This window comes from Triturus cristatus, chromosome 3_1 (assembly GCF_964204655.1).
Source record: "Triturus cristatus chromosome 3_1, aTriCri1.1, whole genome shotgun sequence".
In the NCBI taxonomy this organism is placed as follows: Eukaryota; Metazoa; Chordata; class Amphibia; order Caudata; family Salamandridae; genus Triturus; species Triturus cristatus.
The window spans coordinates 700,978,447-700,993,255 of record NC_140583.1 but is presented as its reverse complement, the minus strand read 5'-3'; the positions used below and the strand labels follow the sequence as shown (position 1 = coordinate 700,993,255).

General features: G+C 44.5%; 1 protein-coding gene across 1 annotated transcript in view; it reads right to left on the bottom strand.

Annotated features, from left to right (window-relative positions):
- Nucleotides 1-1,378: 1,378 nt before the first annotated feature.
- Nucleotides 1,379-14,809, bottom strand: part of LOC146860813 (sperm-specific sodium:proton exchanger-like) — a 4,738,575-nt gene continuing 4,725,144 nt past the window's right edge. Inside the window, exon 23 of the mRNA XM_085646173.1 lies at nt 1,379-1,500. Within this exon, the coding sequence (XP_085502299.1) occupies nt 1,379-1,500 (122 nt within the window). The remainder of the gene's footprint in view (nt 1,501-14,809) is intronic.

Genomic DNA, 14,809 nt, shown 5'->3' with positions numbered 1-14,809 from the left:
AGCTGAGGCCAAGAAGGTATTAAGTTCCTGCAGGTTTACTTTCCGTGGGGCAGTGTACAGTGCTTTGTAGTGGTTGTAGAAGGCCTTGTTTCTTTTATCTTGTGTGGTTGCGCGGGTCTGTTGTGGTGTGGGGTTTTTCTACTATTGGCATGGGGGTGAGGGCATTTCTAAGGAGATGTGCTAATAATGTACCTGGTCTGTCTGCTTCTGTATGAACTTTTTGCGTATATGTTCTATAATCTATAGCTCGCAATTGCTCTAGAAGTTATGCATATTTTATGCAAGCTTCTTGAAGATCTGTTTTGGCAACTGGGTTTTGGACTGCTTTGCGTTCAAGTATACCTAAGGTGTCTTCCACCTGTTTTAGGTCCCTGTTGGTGTTTTGGAAAGTGCCTGTGACTGAGCTGATTGCAGTTCTGTGTATCTTTGAACGCCTCCCATTCCATCCCTGTGGAGGAGGCCGTACTAGGGTTTTCAGTGAAATAATTTGTAATCGTGGATGCCACAGTGTCCCGGAATAGCCCATCTTCCAGGAGGCAAGTGTTTAGATTCCATTTGGGAACTGGGTTGGGGACACGTCCCCAGGAGATTGTGACCTCTAAAGCACTGTGGTCCGATATTGTTTTCTTCGATGTATGTCATGTGGGTGATTTGCGTTAGGAGCGATGAACTGCAAAATATGTGATCTATTCAAGTATGCAGCTCGTGTGTGGATGAGTAGTAAGCGTATTCTCGCATACCCTCATTATGGCTATGCCATATTTCCCTCGGGGACCACCCTTGTGACCAAGTCTGTAATGATTTAGCTTGGTGTACTGAGGCTGCTCCAGGGAGAGGAGGGTGGGATCGGTCCAATGTGGTATCTAAAACTGTGTTATAGTCACCCCCTAGTATCCAGGGGAACAGGGTCTAGTCCGCGAGTACCGTTCCCACCTGGGTGTAAAATGCTTCCTGGTCTGCATTAGAGGCGTATAGGCTCCCTATCACTTCTGGACTACCATCTAGAGTACCGCAAACCAAAACATACCTGCCCACTTTATCGCTACACCTCTCATGTGCAATAAACGGGATCCCTGACGGTATCCATATTGCAGCACCTCATGCAAACGTGGCGTGTATTGTAGCACACGATTGTCCCCTCCACTTTCTCTGTAATTTAGTGGGCTCTGCTGTTAGGTTGGTCTCTTGCAGTAGCACTATATGTGCTTTCCGCCTAGCTAAATGTGCATGTATTCTGTGCCTTTTCTGTGGTGATTAAAAACAAGAGATTTCACAGGTGAAACCTAAAAAGGCTACTTCTTCAACTGGTACAAATCTTGTTGATATTCTGTTCACAAAAGAATGAACCCAACCATATCCCTCCCCACAAGAATGCAGATCAGATCGCATTGATATTCTTCACAGGGCAAGTATTAAGATTTACACTTACCGATTCAACGGTTCTTAACATTGTCAGACTCTCGTTTACTGCTATGGCAATACTCGTTTTACCTGTTCTTGCTACAAAAGAAGAATTGTTAAAATTTACACTTCAGAACAGTCCAAATATTTCTGTTACAATGGATTAGTACACAGTGCACTGTAAAAAAATGACCATAAAACAAATTAATATAATTATTTAATTTTATTCACAGAATATATAAATTGTTTATACAAGTTTTAATAGGCGTGCACTGTTGCAGTAGGTGTCCGGCATTCTCACACACAACTTTTATTGATAACAGTTAATAGATCACATATTGCAAGGTCATCTGTCTTACTTGTCCTTACACCTGAGGTGAGGAATCACCTAAGAGAAAGGAGCTCATGAGGGCAGTCCTACAAACTTAACAATTACTGTTTCCTCTGCTACACCTTACACTTCCCACATATTTCTCCTCCTCTCTTGAACGCTCCTTCTATCCTTTTCACAAGCAGGTCAGACTGTAGCGCACTTGTATGAGCACGGCTGGGATCATGATTTTCACCAACTTCTCACAAGTATTGTCCTACTCCTGATGTGTGAGGTAGATTTGGCCTGCTTCACTATTTGGCCTGAGCTGGATCACCCCTTACGACCTAATCTGGGGTCACTGTGTTCTTTCCAGAACAGCATGATGAAGCTCAACTTAGCATGAGCACCTGTGTACCATAGCTGAGTGCAGCCCAGGACCTCTGAGCTCAAGCAATCCACAAGCCTCTGTTTCCCAAAAGTCTAGGCCCACATGCATGTGACTTAGAGTTAATCAGGAAGAGGATTGGCCATGAATCCTCCAATGAAATTTTGACAAGAAGAAAAGAAGACACAGGAACAGACTATACAAACCACATAGAGTGTGAAATATGGGAGGTTCATTATTTTTGTAAGGCAGGGATACAGATTGTCAGTAGCTGATCTTTACAAAACCATTAACCATAATTACGCTGTGCTGATTGAGGATGATGTAGAATTAATAATTTGGTACATGCTTTGCACCTAAATATTGGCATTCCCTCCCAAACACCTTACATTTGGCTGCCTCCAGTCGAAGAAAACATCAGAACTCTGTTTAGGCCAAGTCTATAAAATGTATTTATTAGAAAACAGTACAGTTGTGGTGAATGAAAACTCAGTCTCCCTGGCATTTGTCCAGGACAGTCGTTCCACGAGAGGATAGGGGCACATACATGTAAACATACACACACATACAGTAATACAATGAAAACACCATAAAAAAACTCCCCACAGGGTTAGAAAAATTGATTGTATTTTTATGAGTAAAACAAGAACAAAACAAAAACCCAATAAGTAGAACCAGAGTTATGAATTTTTAAAGAGTACATGGAAATATAGTGCTTAGAGTCATAAATCGCTAACCGAAGAGAGTGGATCGCGCTAGACCAGGGTAAATCCAAAGTTCAGGCCGACAGGGATGGAGGGCAGGTCGGCGACAGGACTCAAGCAGGTCTGAATGAAAAAGTACCTTGGATGGAGGAAGGATCGACGTCGAAGACTCGATACGAGAAGCAGTGGAGGTGATGCGTTGTTGTCGATCCCATGGGCGGAGGTGATGTGTCGGTTCCAATCCATGTAGTTGATGAAGGTTTCTTCGACGAACCCCTTAACGATGCAGGCGATGCATCATCGTGGAGCTACGCAGTACGTCAAAGCAATGTTGTTGAGCAGCAATCGCATCGGCATCGATAAGCAATGAGTTGGTTCCAATCAGTGCAAAATCATTGATACATCGCTGTGGAGCCACGCAGTCCGTTGTTGCAGACCTCTGCATTTGTCCATTGTCATAGAGCTGCGCAGTTATCCAGGACAGTAGTTCCATGAGAGGATAGGGGCACATACATTGATTATATTTTTATGAGTAAAACAAGAACAAAACAACAAAAAAACAATACGTAGAACCAAAGTTATGAATTTTGAAAGATTACATGGAAATATAGTGCTTAGAGTCATAAATCGCTAAACGGAGACATTGGATCATGCTAGACCAGGGTACATCTAAAGTTCAGACAGACAGTGATGGAGGGCAGGTCGACGACAGGAATTAAGCAGGTCTGAATGAAAAAGTACCATGGGAGGAGGAAGCGTCGATGTCGAAGACTCGATTCGAGAAGCAGAGAAGTTCATGCGTTGTTGTCAATCCTGTGGATGGAGGCTATGCGTCGGTTCCAATCCATGTAGTTGATGAAGGTTTTTTCAACGAACCCTTTAACGATGCAGGCGATGCATCATCGTGGAGCTACGCAGTACGTCAAAGCAATGTTGTTGAGCAGCAATCACATCGGCATCGATAAGCAATGAGTTGGTTCCAATCAGTGCAAAATCATTGATACATCGCTTTTGATGGGTCAGCACAGCACAAAGGACCTTTCAAGGGTCCAGGACTGGATTGGTATCACTTGGACAGACAGGACTCACAGATGGCAGAGTCTAGGTATTGTTGCAAGATTGACGGAAGTCTTTGATGGCCCTGAGACTTCTGAAACTAGGGCAAGTCAGCAAGCCCTTGGAGTCACTCTGGGTCCAGTCCTTGTCCCTAGCAGGGCAGAGATCAGCAAGCAGCAGGGCAGCACAACAAAGAAGAAAAGCAGTTCTTCCAGAGCAGCAGTCAAGCAGAGTGGCAATACTTGTAGAGCAGCAGTCTTTACTCCTGTCAAAGTTCTTCACAGGTCCAGTAGTTTACGGTCTTGTTAGTGTCAGAGGCCTAGTACGTATACCCAGTAGTGCCTTTGAAGTGGGGGTGACATCAAAGTAGGCCCTTGAAGTGCACAAGTGCCCCTTTCTTCCCAGCTGTGGCTCTGTGGGGGGTAATCAGCCCTTTGTGTAGGTAACAGGACACTACCTATTGAAGTGTGTCAACCCCTCCCTCCATTACTGCTGAGGAAGAACCATCAGAATGCATATGTAAGTAGATGGGTACTCAGACACACCTATCCTTCCTGACTGAGCTGCTGTTCAGAAATCCTGTCATCCTCTCTCGCCAGTGTAACAGTCCAGATCTCCACTAGACTTCCGGTGGCGCTACAGCGGAGCATAGCAGCAGCAGGAGGAGCAGCGGTCAGCAGCGGCTCGGAAACAGAGCCGCAGCCACAGCGGTGTGCAGGGTGCGGTACGGAGTGGAGCGGAAGGCACGGTTTGTGGACGCCGCGACTTTCAGACTTTCAGTGACGCGTACATTGAGGCCGCCGCCACCGCTGAGAGCCGCGGAGAGCCACGGGTGGATGGCCGCAGTTAACCGGTGAGAGCCGCGGCGGGGCACTGATTTTCCGAGCTGCTAGGAAAAGCGCTACAGAGAGCTACGGCAGCGCTAGCTGAGAGGGCGTCACTGCCACCACCCGCCACCGCCCGCCTTCCGCTGCCAGCCACTACACAGCCACAGCCACTACACATAGCCCCGTGAATAGAAATCTGGAGCACCAGGGATAAAGGGCTGAAACCGGAGAGGACGCACAAGTCATTTTGGCCACATCAGGGCCACACCAGGTGATACGCATTCTCTGAACCTGGGAGTTACGGCCAGTTCGAGCGTGAGTTGCGCAAGGAAACCAGAGGAGGCAGGTTGCGTGTAGGTGTGAGCGCTGAGTCCAGCGCTGTGAGAACAACACCGCTGCTGATCACAGCCCGTCACCAACAGTGAGAATCCATAAACAAAAAAAACAAAACAAAAAAAAAAACACAGGGAGAAAGCCGCTGGGCATAGCGGAGAAGCTGTGAAACTCTAGCCGCGGGTGCACCAGCTTCCTCCGGCCTATACATGAGGTCTGGCAAAGTAAGAAAAGTCCCTGGCGAGAAGTTAACAACACTTAAGGGCACAGCTAAACGGAGAAGAATTGAAAAAACAACTGCAAACAAGCAAATAACACCTTAAAAACCCCTTAATTTCACCAATTGCCACCCTCTTTGAAAAGTCAATAGAGAGCAAAAACTCCATACAGGATTTACGACTCCAGTTCCTGAAAGATCTGGGCTCAGCACTATTTTCTTCAACAGCAGACGCTGTGGGATTATTGACCCCAATGGTCCCAGCAAAAGAACTTGAAGCTAATGACCGGCCGGTGAAAGCATCCGTGAATCAAGTTGCACAATCCAGCAAAGACCGCCCAGTTACTATAGCCCAAGATCACCAACTAAACGGCGAGCACAAAAAAAATTTGCCTTATAGAGAAACAAGCTTCACTATATCAACATTAATACATACAGCGAGCAAGGAGGACTTAGACACCTCCGTACAACAAAACTCTCAAGTAAATCAAATAAGTGGACCTCCTAGATTAAGCATGGAAAGTGGGGATATATTACAACAAAATCATACCAATTTATTCCACTCAAGCTTTGATGAGCCTCTTCAATTACGGTCTAACACTGGCCCATCACCAGTCAGAGATCTATTGGTTGAAACAGGCCCTGACCATTGGTTGAACCAGGGAGTACCTAATGCAGAGACCACAAAGCTCAAGGAGAACGAGGCTTTACACTCACTAGATCCGAGTAAAAACAGACTCTCATCCGGATTAACGGACCTTGCCGGAAAACATGCCCCATCAGAAAATGAAACGCAGCATATTAAACCGTCAATAAATGAAGCAGACATTAATTCACACAAAGGCGAAGGGTCCCTGATTTTCGTTGCCCCCCTCCTGCAAGCACTACAAACAGCGACGGCTACGTTAAGTATGCAATCCGACAAGTTGGACATCCAAATTGATCTAATGAACATAATTGCCTCCTATATAGCTGGGATAAATACAAAATTAGATAACCTTAACACCCTAATCAAAAGAGCCCAAGCTAACACCACCGATTTGCAACCATCTTGTCCTTGTGGCCCTATTCTCGACAAAATGAGTACCCTACCAATGGTCCTTGAACAGATCATTAACTTAAATAAACGAGCCATTAGCCGCGAAAGAGATACAGACGGCCCAAATATCACCATAACTGAGCTTCTACAAATAGGCAGCAACAAGTCCTGCGTAAAAATGACTGTAGAACAGCCAGCCAAGTCCATGATCAATATAGAGAGCAATGACATCATGGAAAAATCAATGACTGAGTCTATTATTGCTGAGCCGATGAAACAAATATTAACAAAAAGACAAAAGAAAAAAGAACGGAAAGCGAGAAACAAAAAAAAAGAAGACTCTCTTTCACATACTAGCATGTATCCAATATTTACAAACCAACAAACACTAAAAACGACCGAGGGCTGCCAAAGGAGAAGTAGTCATGAGGCAACAGGAGAAGTCAGTAGGCACTTTATTATAAATACATCGACAAAAAAGGAACCCATGGCCTCACGCTCATCAGAAAATCCTAAAAACTAACCAGTAACGTCAATAACCGAGCTAAATGCCGCTGTAAAATTGATTAGCCTGCCGCCAATGGGCACAGAACAAAAAATTCCCGTAGAAAGGGATAACATCAATACTACTGATCAAGAGATTACTGAGCAGTCTAAGACTGTCTTAAACGGGTCAACTTTTCAAGACACGATGCCAGTCCTGGTAACTAAAAACGCGGAAAGGGATAACATCAATACTACTGATCAAGAGGTTACTGAGCAGTCTAAGACCTTCTTAAACGGGTCAACTTTTCAAGACATGGTGCCAGTCCTGGCAACTAAAAACGCGGCACGGCACACTAACAACCAATATAACACCAATACTAATACCCCAAACCGTTCAATCCGGAGCACACCAAGAGGGATATAAAGAGGCCCAAGAATGTGCTAGTAGTCAACCAGATAAGGCCTACCTGAGTAAAGCAGAAAAGCCGGCTTCAACAGCTAATAATTCAAAAATAGCTCACCAATGGGGAATACAAGACATTGCACAAAATTCCGGGCCAATACTTCATAACCTAACATCAGTCACTCAGCGTAATGTGGTCCAGACAAAACTGAGCTTCTGCATTGTGAACAATGAAAATACGCAGTCAAAGAACGAGGTGGTAACGAAGCCAACGACAGACAGCATTAAGCTAGACGACATCTGTTTCCAAATTATTTTCACCCCGGAGTACGTGACTCAAGGCAGTCATGATATCCTAAACAGGAGTAATATTTTAAAATTGATGAAGGAAATCAAGGATCTGAATGCCATCAAATCTTCCGACCTAGATCAAGTTCAATTTTTAAGTAGCACAAAAGAATTAACAAATGAACAAACGATGACAACCTGGAAAACCGCCTCGATAGTGCAATTAATAATAGGGAAATCGGATATATTCCAATCGTGGGGTATCCAATTATCGCAGCCAATCACTCCAAGATACCCGCTTCCCATAAAGACAAAGAGCTGCCAACAACTTACAAGGAGCATGGCGGACCTTGCACCGAAAAAAACAGTTTATTCTATTTTATACAACGCCAAAGGCAGAAGTGAGGCAGATACCATACGCGAAGTACCTGACACCGATAGAATGGGGGACTCGGTAGCGCCATCTGACGATTGTAAATGGCTTCCCGGTACGCTGATTAATCGGAAGAATTGACCGAACGGTTCAGAAATAAATAATGTAGTAAATAACAATATACACATAATCTCATGGAATATAGCCGGAGCAAAAAGATTGCTGGAGGACGGTCTTGCCCAAAGTTTTACGTTCTCCCCTTGTCTGCCACGCGTTGTTTAGATCGCAGCGGTATTTTGGATATCGGTGGCAGACAAGGGGAGAACGTAAAACTTTGGGAGTATCCAATATATGGAACAATGTGCAAAGCTTTATGAAACCATCGAGGCTGGATATTTCAGATCAAACTCCCAAAGTATACCATCATTCCTTGATAGGTACAAAGGCGAAAAGACACTGACATGGGACTGACCAATCCCCTTCCTCCTCTTACCTGCTGCGCCCAATGGGAATGGAGTTGTGATTTCAAAAGTACCACCACAGAGTTGCTGCCAATTGTTAAAGCGAGCTGGAAGAAGGCAGACACGCCGAAACGCGTCCTCGCAATTAAATCTTTTAAAAGTACCCCGTGAGTGCTGTTTGTCTAACTGAGAGACAGGAGCCTTGATATTTTACATGGATCCACCTCCATGTTACCTGCACCCGTCATAGAAGAGTGCTGATGTTGCCATAAGGTGGAAAGTGGAGCGAACATATATATATATATATATATATATATATATATATGAATATTTATATATATATATATTTATATATCTATCCTTCCTGTGTTTGTGGCTATCTAGAGGGAATGCACAAAATGTAGCTGTCACCCACCCCAGACGTGTATTGGAGACAGGCTGCAAGGCTCACAGAGCAGTAATAGCAGAGAAATGCCCCCTTTCTGACAATGGCATTTCTAAAATAGAAATGTTCAACCCAAATTTACTACTAAACAGGATTTATCATTACCATTCCATAGATATGAAACCTGATGCAGCTACTCCTTTCAGATTAGGAATTACTGCTTAAAAGGGTATTAAGGAATTCCCAATGCTAGCCTCTTAAAGGAGTGGGCCTCACAATAGTGAAAAACAAATGTTGCTGTTTGTCACCACCAGGACTTATTTACACAGTACCCTGCCATAAGGGCTACCTAGGGCCTACCTTAGAGGTGACTTCTGTTAAATATTAGAGGAGTTTAAGGTTTGGCAAGTGGTTTTAAAAGTCAAGTTGAAGAGGTGGTAAACTGCACACACAGGCCTTGCAGTGACAGGTTTGAGAGAGGTTTGAAAGGCTACTTGTGTGGGTGGCACAATCAGTGCCGTAGGTTTCAGGCCTGATATAGTTAGGAATTAGCATTTAAAAAACCTTAGAAATTCACTGAAAAAACAATAGGTTTTAGGGGTGTTATAGTTAGCTGGACATTTCACTCGAACAAAACCATTGAAATTCCTCCGATATAGTTAGTTGTACTAACTACATCTCGTGCGCCCGCAATCCACTGCTGATGATGTCACATATTACATCATTCATGACATGGTCAGTGACATCACTGATGACATCTCAAATGACATCACTGATGACATCACTGATGACATCATCCAGAGAATGTGGTTTGGTTCGTTATTTAAATATGTATTATATATATATATATATATATATATATATATAGCAATTTGCATTGAAGAATGAGTGGATATATAAATATAAATATCTGGATGGAGGATTTAGTAGCAGTGTGATTGACTGTTTGCTTGACTAATTTATAGTTCCTCACTAAATATATTGGATAGTGACTAAACTGTGTGAATATCTGTATCACTTTGTCAGTTGTTGTGTAAACTGCTGCACAAGTTGGTTACTAGCTACGTGAAAGTCTATATTATGTATTGATTAGTTAACTGAGTATTTGTATGGGAGTGTGAATGTGTGTGTGGTTCGGTGGGGGGTGTGTTCAACAAAAGGAAGGAGAGTGAGAGGTGGGCTATTTTTAACGAGGTCCTACACATAGGCCCTAAGTAACTGTGTCAACGAGAGATGTGTAGTTCCTGCAGGACAGGAAGTCTGCAGGGAATAAAGTATTCCCATTCAGACTTCAACCTAATGAAAGAAAGTGCACAAGGGAAGGGGATCCCTTCAGGGTGGAACTAAAACCCTCACACACCCAGCAAGCTAGGTGTCATGCTTCATCATCTGGGTTCTGCTCCTCGTCGGGTCGGCGGTGCAATACCCGACGGGCACCCATACAGGGGCTCTTTGTCGGAGATCTTTTGTTCCCTGCCGTATGGTGCGTGCGTGTGAGGGCCCGGGAGTGTAGATGTAGGTGATTAAAAAAGGTTGGTAGATCTGAAATTGAATTTTATTGGCTCAGTCGACCACCTAGTTAAAAAAAAAGGGGGGATGAGTGGCGTAAAAGCTATATGTACTCACAACGGATGAGTGGCTAGCTACGCTCAGCTCTTATGGTCAACATGTTTCGCGCACATTGAGTCAGGAGGATCTCGCGGCGCTTCGTCAGGACCTTAAGTGAAGTGAAGTGTGCTCGAATAAAACTATCTACAGTTGGGTGAGAAAAGCAAGGGTGAGAACAAAAGTGTTGGTCAACCCTTAGTAGGCGCCCCTACCTTACGTATTTGATTTAAGAGGGGGTCACCTAGAGAAAAGAAAAAATCAACAAAAAATATGTATGAAAACCCAAAGCCACCCTCGGCATATTAGGCATTAAAAACAAAAATTGAGTCGAACACCACTTGTGTGGTAAAGTGGTGATCACATTCATATGACCCAGAATATTAATACTGGATGCCTACCAGGTATCTGTTCAATAATCATAGTATGACATAGGACAAGGTAGGGCTAAGTAGAAAACGGTAATGACAAATAGCACCGACAGGTTCTGGTTTAAAGTATAGTCCCTGGGAATGAAAGAAATCATGATCGTGTAAGGACTCACCAATTTATGTTAAAAAGAGCTCCTCATCAGGTGCATGGCGCGTCCACAGGGGGAGAAACACATTCGTTCCCTAAAGTATAATGGTGTTATGGGGAGAAGTAGAGGCACAGGAAGATATCAACAACATATAAAAGAAGTTAGAGGAGAGAGGTCTCCACTAGATAACAAGAGAATACATATAAAAATTAATTATAAAGAACGTTTTGGACCCTTCGTGTGCACTGGTACTTTGATATTGAATGTGGTTACCCAGGTGCAGTTAACCGGTGGTAGGGCTCAGATGTGCAAGTCCCAAATGGGAAACGGTCTGTGTTCAAAAGTAATGCAACAGAGTGACCGATACTGACTTATTGTGAGCTTAAGTTAGAAATCAGCATTTCTTCGTCACCATGCCCAGTGTGATATGGGCGTGTCGAAGTGCTCACATGCAAGCTATAAAAACGTGTATCGAAGGTGGGCAGTGAACCGGAATCCTGCGTTTGTATTATAGGTGTCTAAAGCGCCCAAGATCTGCCTAGGTAAATGGGATCAAAACTCCAAAAAGCGCGCTGGTGTCTACTTACTGCACAGATATCCCCTGGAGGTTATTTAACCTGCCCGCGTCGCCGAACCCGGAAGCTGGATAGTGGGTCGGTTACGCATGTATTTATTCAGGGTCGGATTGGATGTAAGCCCGGCACGTGACTGCAAACGGGCCAATCACAAACTTTGTGACAGATCTCAGTGGCCAATCGCGTGGATTGGTATGGCATTAATGTGTCTTGACTAATCAATGGTGAGAAGGGTGTGTGGACATCAATGCTATATAGATTTCTAATGCGGTGGGCGCCATGTCAACAAAGGCAAAATGTGGAGCGTACCATGTGTTAGGGACGCGATGGTACACTATGGAGGAAATACGTCTTATGTTGGGCGCCATGTTAATACAGGCAAAATGTGGAGCGTGCCATGTGTACCAAGCGTAATGTTGTTCCGTGAAGACGTTGCGTCTAAAAAATCTCAACACAATGTATTCATAATGTAGGGATCGAAGCGCAGTCCTCTCCGGTCGCCATGTTAGGGCCAGGCAAGGAGTTGTCCACTAATGCCTAATGCGATTGCAGGAAGCCAGTCATAAGTGTCTGCTATGGATGACTCATGTGTCGTATATCCCACAGTAACTTATTCTGAATAAGTGGTTCTTAACTCACGTGCTGAGTGGGGGTTGCAAATATGGGGGGGGGGGGGTTGGTGAGATGGGTTTCCCTGAAGATTATGCCCCTGGTATGTCATGTAAAGATGGATTAATGTGAAAGACCAGGTGTCAGTCTGTGCCTCAGGTAGTTTGAGTATTGTCCTACCCCCTCAGCTATCTCGGAACACCCAAATCCTATCTCTTAGATATCACAGACCAGGGTATATCGTCGTTGAGGCCAAGTCTGTCCAGTGAAAGGCGATGTACCCAGCGTTGTTCGAGCCTGAGTAGGGCATGTTGAGTCAAAACAGGTTGGCTCTCAAGGACAATCCAACGTAGATCAGCCGGGCTATGTTTGCATGCAAGACAATGGCTGTAAAGTTTGGTTGTGGTTTTCCCACATCTAATGTTGCTCTTGTGTTCGGTGATGCGTGTTTTCACAGCTCGTGTTGTCATCCCTATATACTGGAGGTCACAAGGGCAAATTAGTAGATAGACACAGTTCGTAGAATTACAATTAGTGTGTCTCTTGAGGGTCCACTCGAAAGAGTCAGTAAGGCGAATAGATTTGGCCACAATTGTTTGCCCACAGCAGGAGCACCCACCGCAAGTGTAATGCCCCTGTACAGGGGGGAGGTTCCAGAGGGTGTTGTGTGTTGGATTAGTTTGTTTCTTCGGTCTCGTGTGTATGAGGGTATCCTTCAAATTGTTAGTCCTTTTGAAAGCAAAACGGGGAGGGGGAATCGTTAGTGTGCCTGCAGATAGTATTCCCCAGTGTTTTTTTATCACTTTCTTAAGGTTGTTGGACTCTGGTGTGAAGGATGTGACACATGTGATAATCTCTCTGGTGTCTTTTGGTCTTACTTCCAGAAGTGCCTCACGGTTGTTATTCCTTGCTCGTTTCATTGAGTTGTAAACCACTCGTGGAGGATAGCCTCTTTGAGTCAAGTTCCCTGACAAGATGTTAGCCTCAATTTTGTAGTCTGTGATTGAGCTACAGTTTCTCCTAAGGCGAAGAAATTGGCCGAACGGCAGGTTGTCGCGCAGGGCTTTGGGGTGATGGCTACTATAGAGGAGTAAACTGTTCTTATCAGTGGGTTTCTTGTAGAGAGTAGTGCTTAACCCTGTGGGTGTCAATCTGATGTTCACGTCCAGGAAGGGAATATCTGAGTTAGAGATGTGACTAGTGAATTTCAAGAACTGATTTTTAGTGTTTATCCATTCACAGAATTCGTGACAAGTGGTTAAGTCACCCTTCCACAGGATCATGACATCATCGATGTACCTTTTCCACAAGGTTAGATTAGGTCCAAAGGGGTTGTCCTCGTTCATTATGACTGTCTCTTCAAAGGCTGCCATATACAGGCAGGCCACACTAGGGGCAAAGGTACTCCCCATCGATGTACCTTGGGACTGATGGTAGAGGTTATCTTTGAAGGCAAAATAGTTCTCGGTGAGAGCTAATGTTGCCAGATCCATGATAAATGTTATGGGGGTGGGAGATGTCCATTCCTTTTGCCGTAGGGCCGCCTCTATTACCGTCAGAGTTGCTTGTTGCGGGATGTTGGTGTAGAGGGCCTCTACGTCAAGGGTCAATAGGAGGTCAACATTCTCAGTGTTCTCTATTCCCTCAATAATATTCAAAATGTCAGTTGTGTCCCTGACATAAGAAGGTGTCTCTTTTACCAAGGGTTGTAGGAAACAATCACAGAACTTGGAAAGAGGTTCCAAAAGGGAACCTATTCCTGAGACAATTGGTCTACCGGGGACAGGGGTAGTGCCTTTATGTACCTTAGGTAATGTATAGAAATATGGTACAACAGGTTTGGTGGTGCTAAGGAAGTCTGCTTCTTTTCTCGTGATCCAGCCATTGGCTTCGGCCTCCAAGATCTTGCTAGCTATTGTAGAACTTAATCTAGGAGTGGGATCGGTATCAATAGGTGTGTAATATTTCCTATCGCCCAGTTGGCGAAGACACTCCGTTTCATAGTCGCTAGTGGACTGGATAACAGTAGCACCTCCCTTGTCCGCCTGTTTGATGGTGATGGATATATCAGTTGCTAGTGTTTTGGCCGCATCTCTTTCTTTTGCAGTGAAGTTGTTGTACACAGTGGTTCTACTCTGTACTTTGTTCAGATCTTTTAACACAGCCTTCTCGAAGGTAAGGACCTCCGAGGGAATCATACTGTTTGTAGGAGTGAAGGTGGAAGCTTTATGCAGGCCTGTGTCACTAGGTTCAGAAATCAATTCATCCTGAAAAAATGCTTTGAGGCGTATTTTCCGAAAGAAGCTCTGGACCTCGCAAATCACTTCGAATTTGTCTACTTTAGGAGTGGGTACGAAGCCCAGACCTTTCTTTAGTACATCCTCCTCTATGTTGCTGAGGGGTCTATGGGAAAGGTTAATAACTAATCCCTCTGGCCCCTCCTTTTGCTCCGAGTTTCCATTTGTGGCTGCGGTTGTGGTTGTTCTTGCCACTGGACATGGGTGGTAGTTTGTTGTTGTCCTCGTCTTCGCCCTCTTCCTCTGCCCCAGCCTCTGCCTAAAAAAGGTTTCGGGTTGTTACCAGGATAGAATTGTGGTGGGTACTGAGGAAACATGGGATATTGCCAGAAAGGAGGTTGGGGGGGGACAGGAAACATCGGACCACCTTGGTTCTGGTATGTCCGTGTATTGGTCTTCCTCTGATTTCTATTGTTGTTCCAACTCCCTGTACTGGATCCACTAGATGACCCTCTTCTGCTGTGGTTAGATTCTTCATCACTTGAATAATCTGTCTTGTTAGACGTGTAGTCTGCTTTTAGGTAAGGAAATA